Raw genomic sequence first — 14705 nt, forward strand, 5'->3', positions numbered from 1 at the left:
TACCATCAAGGGTCATTTGAAAATTCTCTCCAGTCTCCTCATACTAAATTTAACACCTTAAACTTAAATTCAGAAAATCTTACATCTCCCTAATCCTTCAGATCAGCGTTGTATTCAAATATCTATGGAAAACTGAGATAGATACATTCGAAGCCATGTGTCGTGTAAGAAGGTGGGGGATTCTGGAGATAATTTGGGTGGGAGAGCTCAATGGTGTTGGCGGACTTTTGAGCCGGCGTGATAACGATGTCCAGGACTTTGGTGCGTGCCCAGATGTCTTTGTGTGCAAATGCGCAACGACTTGGTCAGGCCAGATTTCAAAAGCAGTGAGTTGTTCTGGATGGAGATGTCGAAGTAGTCCGAGCTACTGGCAATTACGACCATGGTCCTGATGTTATTCTGTCTCACTTGATATTGCAGTATCCGTCGAGGCCTCTACTTTGAACGTATAGTCCCCTCGAGAGGTCCGACACAAGTCGGTTGTTTGATACCTCAAGGTGCCACCATCACTGACGCGCCAAGTAGGCGAAGTATCAACACCAAGAAGGAAGAATGCAGGCGCTCTGAAAGTTTCATTTCGTATCTATGGGAGATCTGTCCCTGGGTATTGTCCAGCCAAGACTGCAACTGAAAGATCGCGCATGTGACGCGCTCGGAACTGATGATAAGAGCAAAGAACAAGATCATCGATCTTGAAACCGAGCAGCAAGTACCCATCCATCTCTCGGCCCTCTGCCCCATTTCCCCCTTCGACATGATGTGGCTCTTCTTCTAACATGATGCAACACCTTATGCCATGGTGTTGAGACTGAATGAAACGTCGTGATGGGGTCATTTCAAGGAAAGGAAAACAAGATGCAGGGCCGAGCCATTTAGCCCTACAGATACAAGTAACGGTACAAAGTCACGGAGTGACTTATTAAGCTAGGCCGAGAAACTTAAGGGCCTTGCGGCTGTTTCCCTTCCGGACCTGGTTCTTCTTCAAGAACATGGGCATCGAACGTCTTTCCTCGAGGTCTAGATCGCTCTCGTAGTCCATATCGACGGTTAAGATGGATGTAGCATCGCCGACGCTTTTTCTGTCGCCTCGTCGTGACTTGAATCGGCGACTCATGATTGTTTCTGCGATGGAAGAAGGTCGGGCTGAAGTTCTGATAGAGCCTGATGCCCTGTTCACGGCCTTGCGACCACTGGAGGATGGCGGAGACATCGGAGGGCTCATCGAAGCCTGAGGGAATGCCGAGAAGTTCCCGGATTGCCGCTTGCTCTTGACATTACTCTCTTCAAGCTTCTTGCTTTCTTCAGGCAAGTAAAACTTGGAGATATTGATCAGAGTCTTCCAGATGGTGGACACAAAAGTCGCAACTTCCGCCTCTGTTGCGGTGGATGCGAGGAGAAAGTTGGCCTTGGAAACTGCCAGCCCATCTCGCGAAGATGTCGATGCGGCAGATCTCGATCCCTTGGACTGGAGTGAGCTTGAGCTCGATGCCAAGTCACTCACAGTAGGAATACGTCCCAAGGAGCTACCTCGAACATGAGTGAAGGGAAGTGGCTCCTTGGCCTGAGCATCAATGACTTGGGCAACTTTCATCAAATCGACGCCGACCAACTTCTGCAAAGCGAGGATGGTGGCAAGATGATCCGGAGGGTAGTCGAGAATCAGAAAACGGACTTCGGAGTGCGCAGCAAAGAAAGTCTCAAGATGAGGAATGATAAGCGTCGCCAGAAGATATGAGTTGGTGAAAGGGTTGTCTTGAGTCTGGTTGGCCAGTGGCTGTGCGGTGAAGGACTGCATCGCGTTCGCAATGAGATATCTGAGAAGTTTCGTTAGCCAAGAGACGAAAAGATCACCCAAAGAAATGAACTTACCGGAAATCCAGCCTGCCAGTCCTCGAAATGCCGCTCGACTTTGTGCCCAACTTCTCAAGCTGGCTAGTTACTCCAGAGACAAATGTTTTCTTGACTCCACGTTGCGCACCTATGGCCAGGATTTGGTCTATTCGGTGATTGTCTTTTCTTGGACTTCCACCAGGCTCAACGTCCCGGAATATCGGCTTCCACAGTGCGTCCATCTCGGGAAGCAACGGAAAGTTGAACTGAGAGAACCCTCTTCCCTTGGGTGGGAAGTAGATGTTAAGCACTGATCTGAGGGAGTTCTGCATGGCTACAGCCGTCTGACCGTGCACGGCGTTGAAATCGTGGAACTTATCCTCCGACTCGGACACCGTGGGCGGAGGCGTATGCGCAGGCGTAGGCAGAGCTGATCTTATCACAGTCCGGGTGAAAGGCTGGACAGGCTTCGCGGTGTAGGTCGGACCCTGGTAGGAGAAAGGGTCGTACTCTTCTGTGCTGACCTTCGTCGTGGACGTGAACTGGGTGACTTCGGGCTCGGCCAGTTGCCAGGTTGGAGTCTGCGGGGTCGATCTGTCACCATCCGCAGTAGACGTGCCGGAGGAAGCAGAAGAAGGCAGTGTAACAGGATAAACACCTTCTCTGAATGCCTTGATCATGTATTCCAGGATTGGGTCTGGACTGTCGTCCTTGAAGTGAATGACTAGGTCCTCATAGAATGGTAGTACAGGTCGGAACGGCGTCTCATTCAGTTCGACATCCTCGGCATCGGTTCCTCTGTCGACATATTTCGACCTAGACTTGGTATGCTTACGTTTGCGCAGTCTCTTCTCGGACGGTGGAGGGGGCGGCAATGCCTTGTTGACTCCCTTGTTTGGTCGGGCTGCTTTGACATAGATTGTCTTCGGGCCTTCGACGCGCTTAGCGCTACTTTCGCGTTTTTCGGCGTCTTCGATGAGTTCAACTACCGACACAGGGCGACCCTCGGCAACCTTCTCGGCAGTAGTCTTCTCAGCGGAAAGCAACAAGTTCTCAGCGGAGGGCTTCTCATTGTGGATTTTCTCAGCAGCACTTTGCTCCTTAGGCTTCAGCCGCATGAGAGTGTCTCTATAGCGAGAGTTGCTTCGATGGAGATGGCTAATCGACTGTGATCGCTTCAAAGTCCTGGAAGAGGCGGATGACTTCATACGGACGAGTGAGGCTTGTTCGATATATATTGGCTCTGTCGAACGGATGCTGAAGACGTCAGATCTGGGAGATGCCACGTCGAGAAGGCCAGGAGGGTTAGGTGAAGAAGATGAGAATACATCATCCCGCTCATATGCCTCGCCCACACAGCTCGGAGACCGAAGTGGAGCAGTGACGATGGGTTTACCGTCACTATCAAAGCCTTCACCGGAGACTCTTTCAAGCTCGTCGAAATTCGTGATGGCGAGCCTGGGTGTTGGGCCATGATGTGGAGTCGTAGCCTCGACTTGCCCCTCCTCCTTGATATGATCTTCACTGAACTGGCCACCAAAGACGTAGAAGGATGCCATATCACCAAAGGTATCGGCGAAGCTATACATGGGTAGGCTCATGCTTCTCGGGCGCGGACGGCCGGCGGGAGTGGTGAGATCGATGTCGCTGGAAGGCTGTAAGTTTGCAGTTTCCCGGTCGAGAGCATCGGCAGCACGCATAGCTCTGGTGATGGGGTCTTCGCTTATTTCCTCCGAGGTATCAAGGAATGAGCCGCTTGAGTTGGCGGGGTCCTCGAGGCCGGCAACGCCACCTTTAACAAGGTCATTGAAGATTGCTTCGGCTTTGGATATATCCCCCTCTGTCTCATTCCGAGAGATGGCTCTGATGCAGACCGTCTGCGCGCTGGGCGTACCGCCATTCATGAAGACCAGTCTCTTACGCTTGGGGGTCGAATCCTTCAAGAATTCCAAAGCGGTGTCCCTTCTCTTGGCGACAGCATTGTGAACTCGCCTGACAAACTTGCGCGCTTCAAACGGCTCATCGGGGTTCTCGGGTTCGAGAAATTCCTTGACGCTGGGAAGGATGGCAATTTGCGATGATATAGGTAGAAGACGGAGCTGAGTCGAAACGAGGTCATGGGGACCCTCGAAGGCAACGAGGCCGCCATGGTATTCAGCAGGCTCGGCCATTGGTAAGAGTCGTCCAGGGAGATGAAGATTGATAGAGGCGTGAAGTTCGCGAACGAATGAGCTGATTATGAATTATGTGGTAGTCGCGGAGAAGAGGTGAGATGAAGCGTTCAAGTAACGCAATTGAGTGTATTCGATTGTCGGAGAGGCCTTGCTAGTGAAGTGAAGAAAACGTCGATAAAAGGCGGAAGGTGTGAATCAGTGCAACCAGTTGCCGATTCTCCCACGTTGGCCAGTTTCGTCCAAGTCAACAGCAAGAGCAGTGACGAGCCGAAAGAGAGAAGAGAAATTGGGATGCGAAAAATGGAGAAATTCAACGGCCACCAGGCGGGAAAAGTATGATGGGCAGACCTGGAGAGAATAAAGAGGTGTAATGGAGTAGGCGTAGACGTAAGCGCGGCCGGCGGCATAAGGGCCAGAAAAGGTGGCTTGGCTCTACCGAGTCGATGTTCCTGATTTAGGGAGACAGGAGAGAGTAGACAAATAGTTGGCGTCTCCAAGCTACGCCCCAAGTCGCTAGTCTGGTTGGCAACGACGCAGTGGCTTCCCGGCGAGAAAAAGGGGATGCGATGTGGAAAGAGTGACCGGATGTCTGGGACGGGATGGTGCGGTAAGCTTGAGGCCTTGTTGGGGTTGGATGCCTATATCGAAAGATGCGTCGTCTTGTCCGGATGAAAGAACGAACCAACCAAATCAAGACCAGAATCCTCAGCCGAGCATCTCATGATCAAATTCCAGTCGTAGTGCAATCCAATTGTGTGCTGCGGCCTGCCAGTGTTGATTACCTTAAGGTACCTCACATTACTGACCACCTGAGGAAGGACTGGCTGGGGCAACGGAAGGTGGCAGACGGCAAGAGGCAGGAAGCAGTAGGTATTGTCGAATGATTCCTGAGGTTCAATGTAGGTGACCCTCGTGACGCCGGAACGCTGGATGCAGAAACGGAGACGCACCAAGAAATGGAATTGAAAAGGTGAAGACTAAACGGCGCGTCTGCTCTCGGTGTGGGATATCGGAATCCGTCTTACTTCGCCCTTGGCCAACGCTCACTAATGAGCTAGCGAGACCGCGTGCGTTCCTTAGTAAGACGGTAGCGTTCAAAGACACTTCAGGTCGAGATGGGTGACTAGTGGTGGCAGGTCTGGGGCGTTTAGTCGAAAGGTTTACGCTACTTGCTACCACCTACTTGTCTACGTAGAGTTGGAGGCTTGGAGCAAGCTCCTCGGCGCCTTCTCCCTGGTCGTTACTGAATGGCTTGAGACTAGGACCCAAGTCGATAATCCGATTTGACCTCAGCGTCGGGTGTCGCAGGAGCCAGTCCGTCGGCGTTTCCAGCTTCGGGGAACAATGGCAGACTGCTTTGGCAGTTGTGCAGGCAGCCGTCACTTGCATCATTGATCGGCTAAGCCATGTAGCCGTTTGACGAACCTACCTACCTACCATGGTAGACTCGTATCGCCGGTATCAGTACGGAGTATCTGGACGTTGCAACTGCGGGCTGCTAGCACGACGAACGAAACGAGCGAAGCGAATGTAACACAGAGTCTGCGAGCACTCTGGGCTGACAGCTTTCTACACAATATCTTAAGGCAAGACTAGGTTCCATGCGGGTGCGGTTGCGACGAGTCTGTGTCGGACAAACAAAGTTGGCCAAACAATAGCCTCCATTTCATCCAGGGCGAACGGATCAACCTACTGCGTAGGTGAGTGAGTGCGAGGCAAGGGTTGTATTCATAGTCTGAAGGGACGGGCATAGTTCCCCATCGAATGCCGTCCCATAGTGTCCGCAAGGCAAGATACGACCCATGCTCTTTGCAAAAACCACAGGGCAGCCCGTGCAATAGAGAAACAAGAGGGAAGATCGGGAGGTTGGATGGCTTGGGAGGCTGGAACAAGGGACGCCTGGATGCGGCACTTTGCGATGATGGATGGCGTTCCTTGTGTCTGGCCACTCAGCTGGAGGAGGGTGTGGAAAGTGGGTCTACAAGACGGCGGCTGGCGGGGGCCTCACGGGTGGTCCAGGGTTCAGGGTTCATGTCAGGCGGGCAAAACGTGGACGAAGCAGGGGCTGTGGACAGGGGTACATGTACTCGAAAAGCAGCCTTGCCCTTTTGGGCGATCGACGACAGGCCTGCTCTTAGTCGGGGGAAAAGGGCCAATCGGCAAGGCAGGATCTGCTCTGGCTGTTTGCTTCCTACCAGTTCCTGCTTATTTTCACACTGCTTACGGAGTACCTTTCGTTCATTTCTCACCAAAAATTCCAGCGAAAGATGCCTACAGTAAGGTAGATTCTCACACTCTTTTGTTTGCACTTCCGCCCCCTGCGTCCTGCCTTTGCACGACATACACGTGTCTGCAGGGAAATCCTGTTCCTGCATAGGCTGCGTGACAAGGGCTGTAGCCTGTTCGTCCGGAAGCATTCCTCGAACCTCATCTCACCTCTACCTGTCATATGGGGTTTGACAAGCTTATCACGAGACCTGGTCCTTTGCAAACGGCCGCTGTTCGAGTGCCGCCCATCGCCACCTTGAGTTTCCTCAAATTGGGCAAATTTTACCATCGATAGTACAAATTTCGACAGAGTTTCACGTTGGAGCCCCCTTTGTGTGTCGCAGAACCGAGGCACTCGCCCTCAGATCCCCGACTCGCGCCACCAATCCAACTCTATCCCGCATAGTTGCTCCCTAGCCAGAACTCTGTGCCATACTGCGTGTATACGCGCTCCTCTTCACTCACCATCTCCACACGCCGTCGCAGTCTACCCGAGTTTTCGCTCTTTTACGAGCAACTAGGTTGGCCAACCGTGTCACGGACACGCGTGCAGTCCACAATACGAACAATTGCTATCGGCATCAGGGAACCAGCTTCTTGCCACGCTATCAGTCTATACTTTGGCATGGAGGGATCACTAGGACGCATCTGAGGAGACAGGCTTGCCGAGGCAGACACTTTACGACACCAGACTCGATACAAATTTTGCACGGACTCGTCGCTTTGCCTTCAAAAAATGCGCCTCGATTTTACCCAGCACACATTGGGAACCGTGGTTCCAGCAACGTACCCGCTCCGTTCATGAATGATGGGAATGCAACGGATACTGTTAGACTTTATGTCCTGGCAAAGAGCCATTGGCTGTATGGACATCGCTCTTCCTTGGGCGCCAACAACATGCTGCATAGGCGCCAATATGTCGAATTTTGTCATCCATCAGACTTATTATAGCGCTCTCAACCACGAACCTGCGCGCGTAACATGGCCTTTACAGAGATAGGTACACCAGGAAGCCCGAGCCCGGATGTTGTCCGACGTTGTACGAAACGACCAGCATACCAGCTCTGGATGTGCTCATACAGAAGCATACCAAGTTACCTCGCCATTCTAGGATGCGGCTTACTACTTCATTACCTACCTTGGGCATATTCTCAGGCTCCTTAACTTTTTTGGAGCAATCTACTCTCTGCCTGCAGCCGTCCCACACAAATTGCTTTTTCGTGGGCAAATTGAAGAGGGATCTGCCAGCCTTGATTAGCGCCGCTCCATATCCCAGCTGGGCAGCAGATCGATCTTCGATAATCCACAACGCGGCGTCTCTGGGGCCTATCCCGTGTTCTCGGATCGCCAGGCAGTACGTTGCTCTAAACTTCTAAAGGGCTGATCCAGCCAGGCTTTGAGCGTTCCCCACTACCACTGTATCGTTTGCCCTTTGAGTCAGTTCCTGCAGTAACGGGACGACTTTGTCATCAGAGGGAGCGGTGAAGGGCTTGAAACAGACTAAATGCGGCCTTTGTTGTACGGCAGACAACCTGAATCGTTGAGACGGCGGCCACGGATCACAACGTTGCCTCGATTGGGACCACGCCAACCGCCCTAGACTCTTCGCTATTCCCCACCACGTTTGCATAAGCTGTGTCTTGCATCACCTGCAGCATTTGGTCTTTATGTACCATTTTTTCTGCATGATAATTGTCCGGCGGCTCACAGACTGCGCTACACACGTACCCAGTGCACACGTATACACCTTGAATGTATTCGAACGCGTCGTCGCGAACCCGCCGGCTGGCACCAACGATTTAGACAAGACGTCTCAATAGACGCGTCGTGGACCTTGAGAAGTAATCAATGCGTTTTTCACTCAGCGTCAACATATCGGCTGGGACCCATCAAGCCGAGGCCACGGAGCGGCTAAAGTGTCTCATCTATAGCCGCACTTGGGGAAGCCTAGATCCCTGATCTGCCCGTGCGGTGGGAAATGTGGAAAACGAAGAAAGAAATCTGCCTTTGACGTCTGTGTTTCATCTGTTGGCAATAGCGAGACCTTTACATGGCCACCTGTTAGTCGACCCAAGGACGTCTTTACATGCTATCAAAAGATTCAAAGTTCGAGATTCCCGCGGCTCTTCTAGTCGCACAAGCCCTTCCGCCGGCAGTCGTACCCCTGATCCGTACGTTGATCGCGGCCGGCTTGAAGAACAGCCCATAGTTCCCCAATCCAATCCAGGATTCCCTTGGATGGAAAATTCAGCTCAAGCTTGGCTGCATCGTGGTTCTGGCCCATTGCCACTTTTTATATTGTGATAGGCGAGGGTGGCAGCTAGGCGATCGCCGCGTTTCGGCAACCTCGCATGCTCGCACGGGCTGGCAAGCCATTGAAGCCACTAATTTCTGTTAGCTATTTGAGCAGATGTGCTTGAATACGATGCCTGTCTCTCCACCAGCCACGGGCATGCAAGTGGCACTTGCTGGCGTGAGTCTTGGGGATCGGCCATCATCGTGGACGACCTAGTATGGCGGGCCTGGTTCGGAAGACTGATCCGGGTGACCGGGCCGCTAGATAAGTGCTGAGCACAGAGGCAGCTCCCGCATTCTAGGAACACGGATGAAAACATATGCGGAATTGAGGACGGCGTTTGAAAGGTCATTGGTGTGAAGTACTCTGTATACGAGCATGGTACGCCAGACTACGATGATGACCATCACATATCACGGCAGCTCCCACAGAGCAACACGTGGAGCCCACCCGAACGAATGATTACAATCAGTTTTTCCTTGGTGAAATCGGCGACATCCAAGCGGACAAGATACGCCACGGATTGACCGGCTGCATGGAATGCCGCAGATGTCGACATGCACTGCATCTCCCGTCGAAAGAGAACAGCAACTTAACTCCGAGAAGGACGTTGATTCCATACCCTCGGCAATCTCAGGTGAAATTCAGAGACCCATATAAGATTCTGTCCGTTTGCCACGTCATCCGAACCGTTGATTTTTGCCTGTATAGCTTTGTAGATGTGATGCCGCCAATATGCCACTTCCGATAAGAGACTCCCCAACAATAGCCATTGCCTCGGGCAGGCCGAGACACTGATGGCATTCAGGCAGTCTGGATGAGGCGTTACTGGTGAGCAAACGCGCGCGACGTTATACTCTCTTCGGAAGTACAGTATCTTTGACTGGGGGAAAGTGATAGGCCGAGTAAACGAAGCAGCGATATTGCCCAACATCAGAGACCATCACTGAACGTCAAAGTACATAATTCTGCTGCCTCCATCTAGCCGTATTGGAGGTCAGGATGAAATCTTGGGATTGAGTTGACCGAAAGCCTATTGAGTGATGCCCTCATGCAGGAAGGAGCAAGTCTCAACATCTCGGGCTTGGAGCACTCGATGCGAAAACGGTTTTCGGTTATTCGCATGTCCTGATCTACGCTCCTTCTACTGAGCTCGTGACGTGTAGCTTATGATTGCATCACATTGGCAAGCTCGCCAAGCAGACGAGGGTGACGTGAAGATCTGATGGCAACAGAATGCGAGCCAGATCGCGATGCCATTCCATCTGATTGACTAGACTGTACTTTCTAATCATCCTCCATCAGCGCAGCCAACTCCGCTTCCTCCTCAGCTGTCATCAAAGGCTCCTTATCATCATCCTTCCTCTTCTCCCCCTCACCCTCTTGCCCATCAACAACCTCGGACGCAGCCCGAATCTCCTCGACCGCCGCGTCCAACCCCTTACGGTCAAGAGGCCACGTCCGCAACGTACAGTCGATACCAACACTGCACAGCAAATCCGCCGCCGCCGCCGCCGCCGAAGAACCCCGCAGGACGACAAGGTCGGTGATCTCGTCAAAGTGCGCGTCGAGGAGGGCGTACAGCTGGCCCGATGTCCGGTCCCAGACCTTGATGTGCTGGTTGATTCCCGCCGTGACAACCCAGTCCGGCGTGAGCGCGACGGCGCGGACAAAGTCGCCGTGCTCAAAGGCGTCTTCTGCGGAAAAGGCCTTTTCGCGGAGGAGGCATTTGGCGGTGCCGTCCGCGCTCGCGGTCCAGAGGTCGACTTCGTCGCCGGTGATGTCGAAGAGGACCTTGTACACGCTCGTCTCGTGTTCTTGGATCGTGAGCTTTTCTTCGCCCGCGGCGGCGGCCTTCTCTCCTCCAGCGGCAGGGGGCTGGTCAAAAGGAAGCTGCGCGTACGAGTCGAGGCTGATCTTCCACCGGCGAATGTGCGGATCACTGCTGGCGCTCACAAGGACGATCTCGTCCGCGGTGCTGAGGACCGGGTCGATGGCGAGGGACTGCAGCGACATCATGGTCGTGGTCGGGTCCTGGAGAACGTGTAGCTTGCGCCCCGCGTCGGCGTCCCAGACGATAATCTTCTTGTCTGCACCGCCGCTGACGAGGATGGTCTTGTCGCCGAGGCGGCCGCAGACCAGAGCCTTGACGAAATCGGAGTGGCCCTCATACTTGCGGCCCGGTCGGCGCGTTGTGGCATCCCAGGACCAGATTGCCTTGTCCCAGCTGCCTGCGAAGAGGGTGTTGTTGGAGGCGCCGCCTGTTGCGAGGCATGTTACTGGGACGAAGGGGCCGGTGTACTTTGCTGTGGTGGTTCGTGTCTGTGATGTGGTGAGCCCCTGATTTCGAGATGGGCACTATCTCACTACAGCGCTCTGATGGGATGGAATCAAAGAGGCCAGGGGCGAGAATCCCAAGAGTCATGCCGCAGGTATATGAGAGAATCTTACCTCGATGTTCACCTTAGATACCCTTCCACCAGATTCTGCGACGAAGACGGAGTTATTGGACTTGGTATCCTTGATGACAGCCAAGAGCTTGGAGGGCATGCGCAGCGGGTTGCCAAACGTGTTTCCCTCCTTCTTGGCACGCTGCTGGCGCTTTTCTTGCTGCGTGCTACATAATTGTCAGTCATCTCTTGGTAGCCTCGTTCAACGTATACTTACTCCGTCTCGAAGAAGTTCTCTTGGTTGGTTGACTCCATGTTGAGGGGTATTTCTCACGATCGCCCAAGTCCTTGGACCGTTCCTTTCAATAACTGCAGGATAAAATACGTACAATGCAGCTCAACTCAGTCTTGGTTAAAGGGACGATAGTCGGTTAGAAGGCAAAAAATGGGTTTTGGGAATTTTGATGCCTAATCTAGGTAACTCTTCGGATCGCCCACTTTCACTCACAAGCTGCATTTCTCATCAATTCTGATGCCTGCGATCCATTTCTGTGAAAGCAGTGACAGCCCCCCCACCTGTCACCAAGTGGTTGAAGAAGAGGATCAGACTGAAGAAGTACGTACCTGGCGGGGTTCTATCAACGACCCCTGTCCCGCGCCTGTCAAAAAGTTGCTTTAATTGAATTCGCGACGCGTCCAAACGCGTCCCTCTCAGAGTGCCTCTGTCCCACCATCACCACATCGATTCTCTCAAACACTCATCTCCAACCACAAGACCCCAATTGACGATACCACGACTCTTCAAACGGTCAGCTTCACTTATCACTCATAATCACCGATCTCTCCGAGACAGTAAGAGTTCAAAAATACCCATGAACAAGATCTAAACCACATCCCACACATCAACCCCGAAATGGCCTCCTCCCTCGCCCCGAAACCGCGGCCGAGGCCGGCGCACACCACAGGAACAACCCGTCTCGCCTACACTCCCTCAGGCGCCCGCCTCGTCACCGTTGGCTCCAACAACACGATCCGCCTCTACCGCACCCACCACGATGGCGAGCCCTTCAACATCGACGACTGCCCCGAGCAAAACTGCGCCGTTGCTGCATCTGACGCCTTCTTCGTGGTCGGCTCAGAGGACGGCACCGTCAGCGTCTACTCGGTCGAGGACACTACTTTCGAGCGCTTCCTCACTCGCACCTCCCTACCAGTTCGAGACGTCGCTCTATCCCCCGACGCAAAGTGGTGTGCCGTCGCTAGCGACGAGCTCACGGTCAAGGTCGTCGATACCCAGGATAACTCTCGCATCCGCGTTCTCAAGGACCACGGGCGCCCGACGAAGCACTTAGCCTTTGATCCCAAGGGCGGGCTCTTGGCGCTGGCGTGTACAGATGGAGTCATCTACGTCTACTCCATGACGGCAGAGACGCCGGAGCTCATCCGCAAGGTGGACGGCATCATTGGACCTCTCGACCCCGAATCCGAGAACTCGACCAAAATTGTGTGGCATCCCGACGGACGGGCTTTTGCGGTGCCTACGCCCATGCACGATGTCCAGGTCGTGTCCAAGAACGACTGGGAGAAGCAGCGGACGTTTGCCAACGGGCATTTGGGTGATGTCACCGCGGTGGCGTGGTCGCCCAACGGCGCGATGCTGGCGACGGCAGGAAAGGACGGGAAGCTCTTGATCTGGGAGACAAAGACACAGAGCGTGATTCAAAAGTTTGACTACAGCAACGTCATTGACATCACATGGCACCCCAAGGACAACCTGCTGTCGTTCACAACGTCTGACGGCGAGGTCTACATCTACCCCAACCTTATTACGGAGCAGTTCTCTAGCTTCCTGCAGCTGCCTCGCCAGCCTGCACCTTTTATCCACGATCCCCTCTCCGAGATCTCCAATAACGCCAGGAGACCAGATGCCAACGGCAAGGCTGCGATCCCGAGCCGCCCTCGCCGCGATTCCCTGGGCAGTCTTGACTCCTTCCTCAACGGTGAGGACGGCTACGATGATGGAGACGGCTTTGTTGTTGACGATGACGGTGCGGGCTACTCGACGGGGCAAAAGAGGCCTCTCGATGCCGGCGGCGACGACGGCGACCGCGCGAGCAAGCGCCGCCAGCTCGCGCTCAACTTCCACGAGGCCTTCCAACCAGGCTCGACTCCCTGGCGCGGAAACCGCAAGTACCTTTGCCTGAATATGATTGGCGTCATCTGGACGGTCGACCAGGACGGTCACAACACTGTGACGGTAGAGTTCTACGATCACGAGTTCCATCGCGACTTCCATTTCACAGACACATTCCTCTACGATAAGGCCTGCCTGACAGAGCATGGCGCTCTGTTCTCGTGTCCACCGCAAGACAACACGCCCGCCACCATCTTCTACCGCCCACACGAGACGTGGACGCAACGGACAGACTGGCGGACTGAGTTGCCCAAGGGTGAGGCCGTAGTTGCCATGTCGCTGAGCGAGTCTTTCATCACAGTTACCACAACCGCCAACTATGTGCGTATCTTCACCCTCTTTGGAGTGCCGTACCGGGTCTATCGGCCCAAGAGCACACCCATGGTCACTTGCGCCAGCTGGCGTGACTATGTCATAACGATGGGCAACGGCCCCGTCGGCGCAGACGGCAACGCTCGCCTCCTGTACACGATCGAGAATATCAAGCGGGACGAAATCTGCCAAAACGAAGACACCGTCGCACTATCCGATGGCGCGACGTTGCAGAGCGTCTTCTTCTCAGATGTCGGCGTAAGTTTACACGCCCCTCCTCCCCTTCTTCCCTTTCGGACATAGGGATGCAGTTTCGCTGACAGGCAGGGTACACCGACTCAGGATCCTTGCATTTATGACTCGACAGGCACTCTGCTCACCCTGCTTCACTGGCGGAAGCCCTCGCGCGCCTGCTGGGTGCCCCTCCTTGACACAAAGCTTCTCCCGCGTTTAGCGTCGGGAAGGAAGACAGAAACCTACTGGCCAATTGCGGTAGCCGACAAGAAGTTTCACTGCATCATCCTCAAGGGCGGGGACCAGTACCCCTACTTCCCGCGGCCGCTGCTGTCCGAGTTTGAATTCTCCGTGCCACTAACCTCCGCTCCGGCTCCCGCTCCGGACTCGGAGGGTGCGGGAGGAGAGAACGGCGACGATGAGGAGGATGAAGGCCGCCGCGAATCGCGCAAGCTGGAGCAGAAGCTCCTGATTTCCGGCATCCACTCTGCCCAGCTGCGCGATCTCATTGACCACACCGACGCCACGCACTCCCAGAAGACGGGTCTTGCACGGCTGGAGCTCGAGCTCGACAAGACGCTGCTGCAGATGCTGGCCATTGAGTGTCGCGAGGGCGAGGAGCGCGGCATGCGGGCGCTGGAGCTGGTGGGTCTGATGCGCGATCGGACGGGCCGTATGATTGAGGCGGCGGGTAAGGTTGCGGAGCGGTACGGACGGTCGATCCTGGGCGACAAGATCCGCGAGATCGGAGAGCGGAGAGTCAGCGGGATGGATGTCGACGATGGTGACTTTTAGACTTTTTCGTTTTTTTGGTCATCCATGGCTTGGATGGTTGCTCCGGGAAGGGCACATACTCGGGAAGGGGGCTAACCCCCCTCACTCCCCATGTCGGGAATTGGGTTTCATGGTTGTTTGGATGGGTCCTTCCCGTCAGCATAAGGAAAGGCGTTTGGATGATGATACGATAGTGACTACTTGATGGTCTGCGTTTGTCTTTTTCCCCTGCG

The 14705-nt window shown here is 54.1% G+C and overlaps 4 protein-coding genes across 4 annotated transcripts; 1 reads left to right on the forward strand and 3 right to left on the reverse strand.

Annotated features, from left to right (window-relative positions):
- Positions 1 to 919: 919 nt before the first annotated feature.
- On the reverse strand, positions 920 to 4001 carry CLUP02_01082 (uncharacterized protein; the record flags this gene model as incomplete). The annotated part of the gene is made up of 2 exons (XM_049280124.1): positions 920 to 1814; positions 1870 to 4001. 2 exons carry the CDS (start codon positions 3999 to 4001, stop codon positions 920 to 922), a joined length of 3027 nt encoding a protein of 1008 aa, XP_049136081.1.
- Positions 4002 to 5596: 1595 nt separating this feature from the next.
- On the reverse strand, positions 5597 to 5755 carry CLUP02_01083 (uncharacterized protein; the record flags this gene model as incomplete). The annotated part of the gene is made up of 1 exon (XM_049280125.1): positions 5597 to 5755. One exon carries the CDS (start codon positions 5753 to 5755, stop codon positions 5597 to 5599), a length of 159 nt encoding a protein of 52 aa, XP_049136082.1.
- A 4100-nt stretch (positions 5756 to 9855) lies between these two features.
- Positions 9856 to 11273, reverse strand: CLUP02_01084 (WD domain-containing protein; the record flags this gene model as incomplete). The annotated part of the gene is made up of 3 exons (XM_049280126.1): positions 9856 to 10890; positions 11020 to 11185; positions 11236 to 11273. 3 exons carry the CDS (start codon positions 11271 to 11273, stop codon positions 9856 to 9858), a joined length of 1239 nt encoding a protein of 412 aa, XP_049136083.1.
- A 598-nt stretch (positions 11274 to 11871) lies between these two features.
- Positions 11872 to 14493, forward strand: CLUP02_01085 (WD domain-containing protein; the record flags this gene model as incomplete). Its single annotated transcript, XM_049280127.1, has 2 exons — positions 11872 to 13722; positions 13807 to 14493. The coding sequence occupies 2 exons, from the start codon at positions 11872 to 11874 to the stop codon at positions 14491 to 14493; spliced, it is 2538 nt and encodes an 845-aa protein (XP_049136084.1).
- Positions 14494 to 14705: the final 212 nt, after the last annotated feature.

The sequence above is a fragment of the Colletotrichum lupini genome, chromosome 1 (assembly GCF_023278565.1).
Source record: "Colletotrichum lupini chromosome 1, complete sequence".
Taxonomy (NCBI): Eukaryota; Fungi; Ascomycota; class Sordariomycetes; order Glomerellales; family Glomerellaceae; genus Colletotrichum; species Colletotrichum lupini.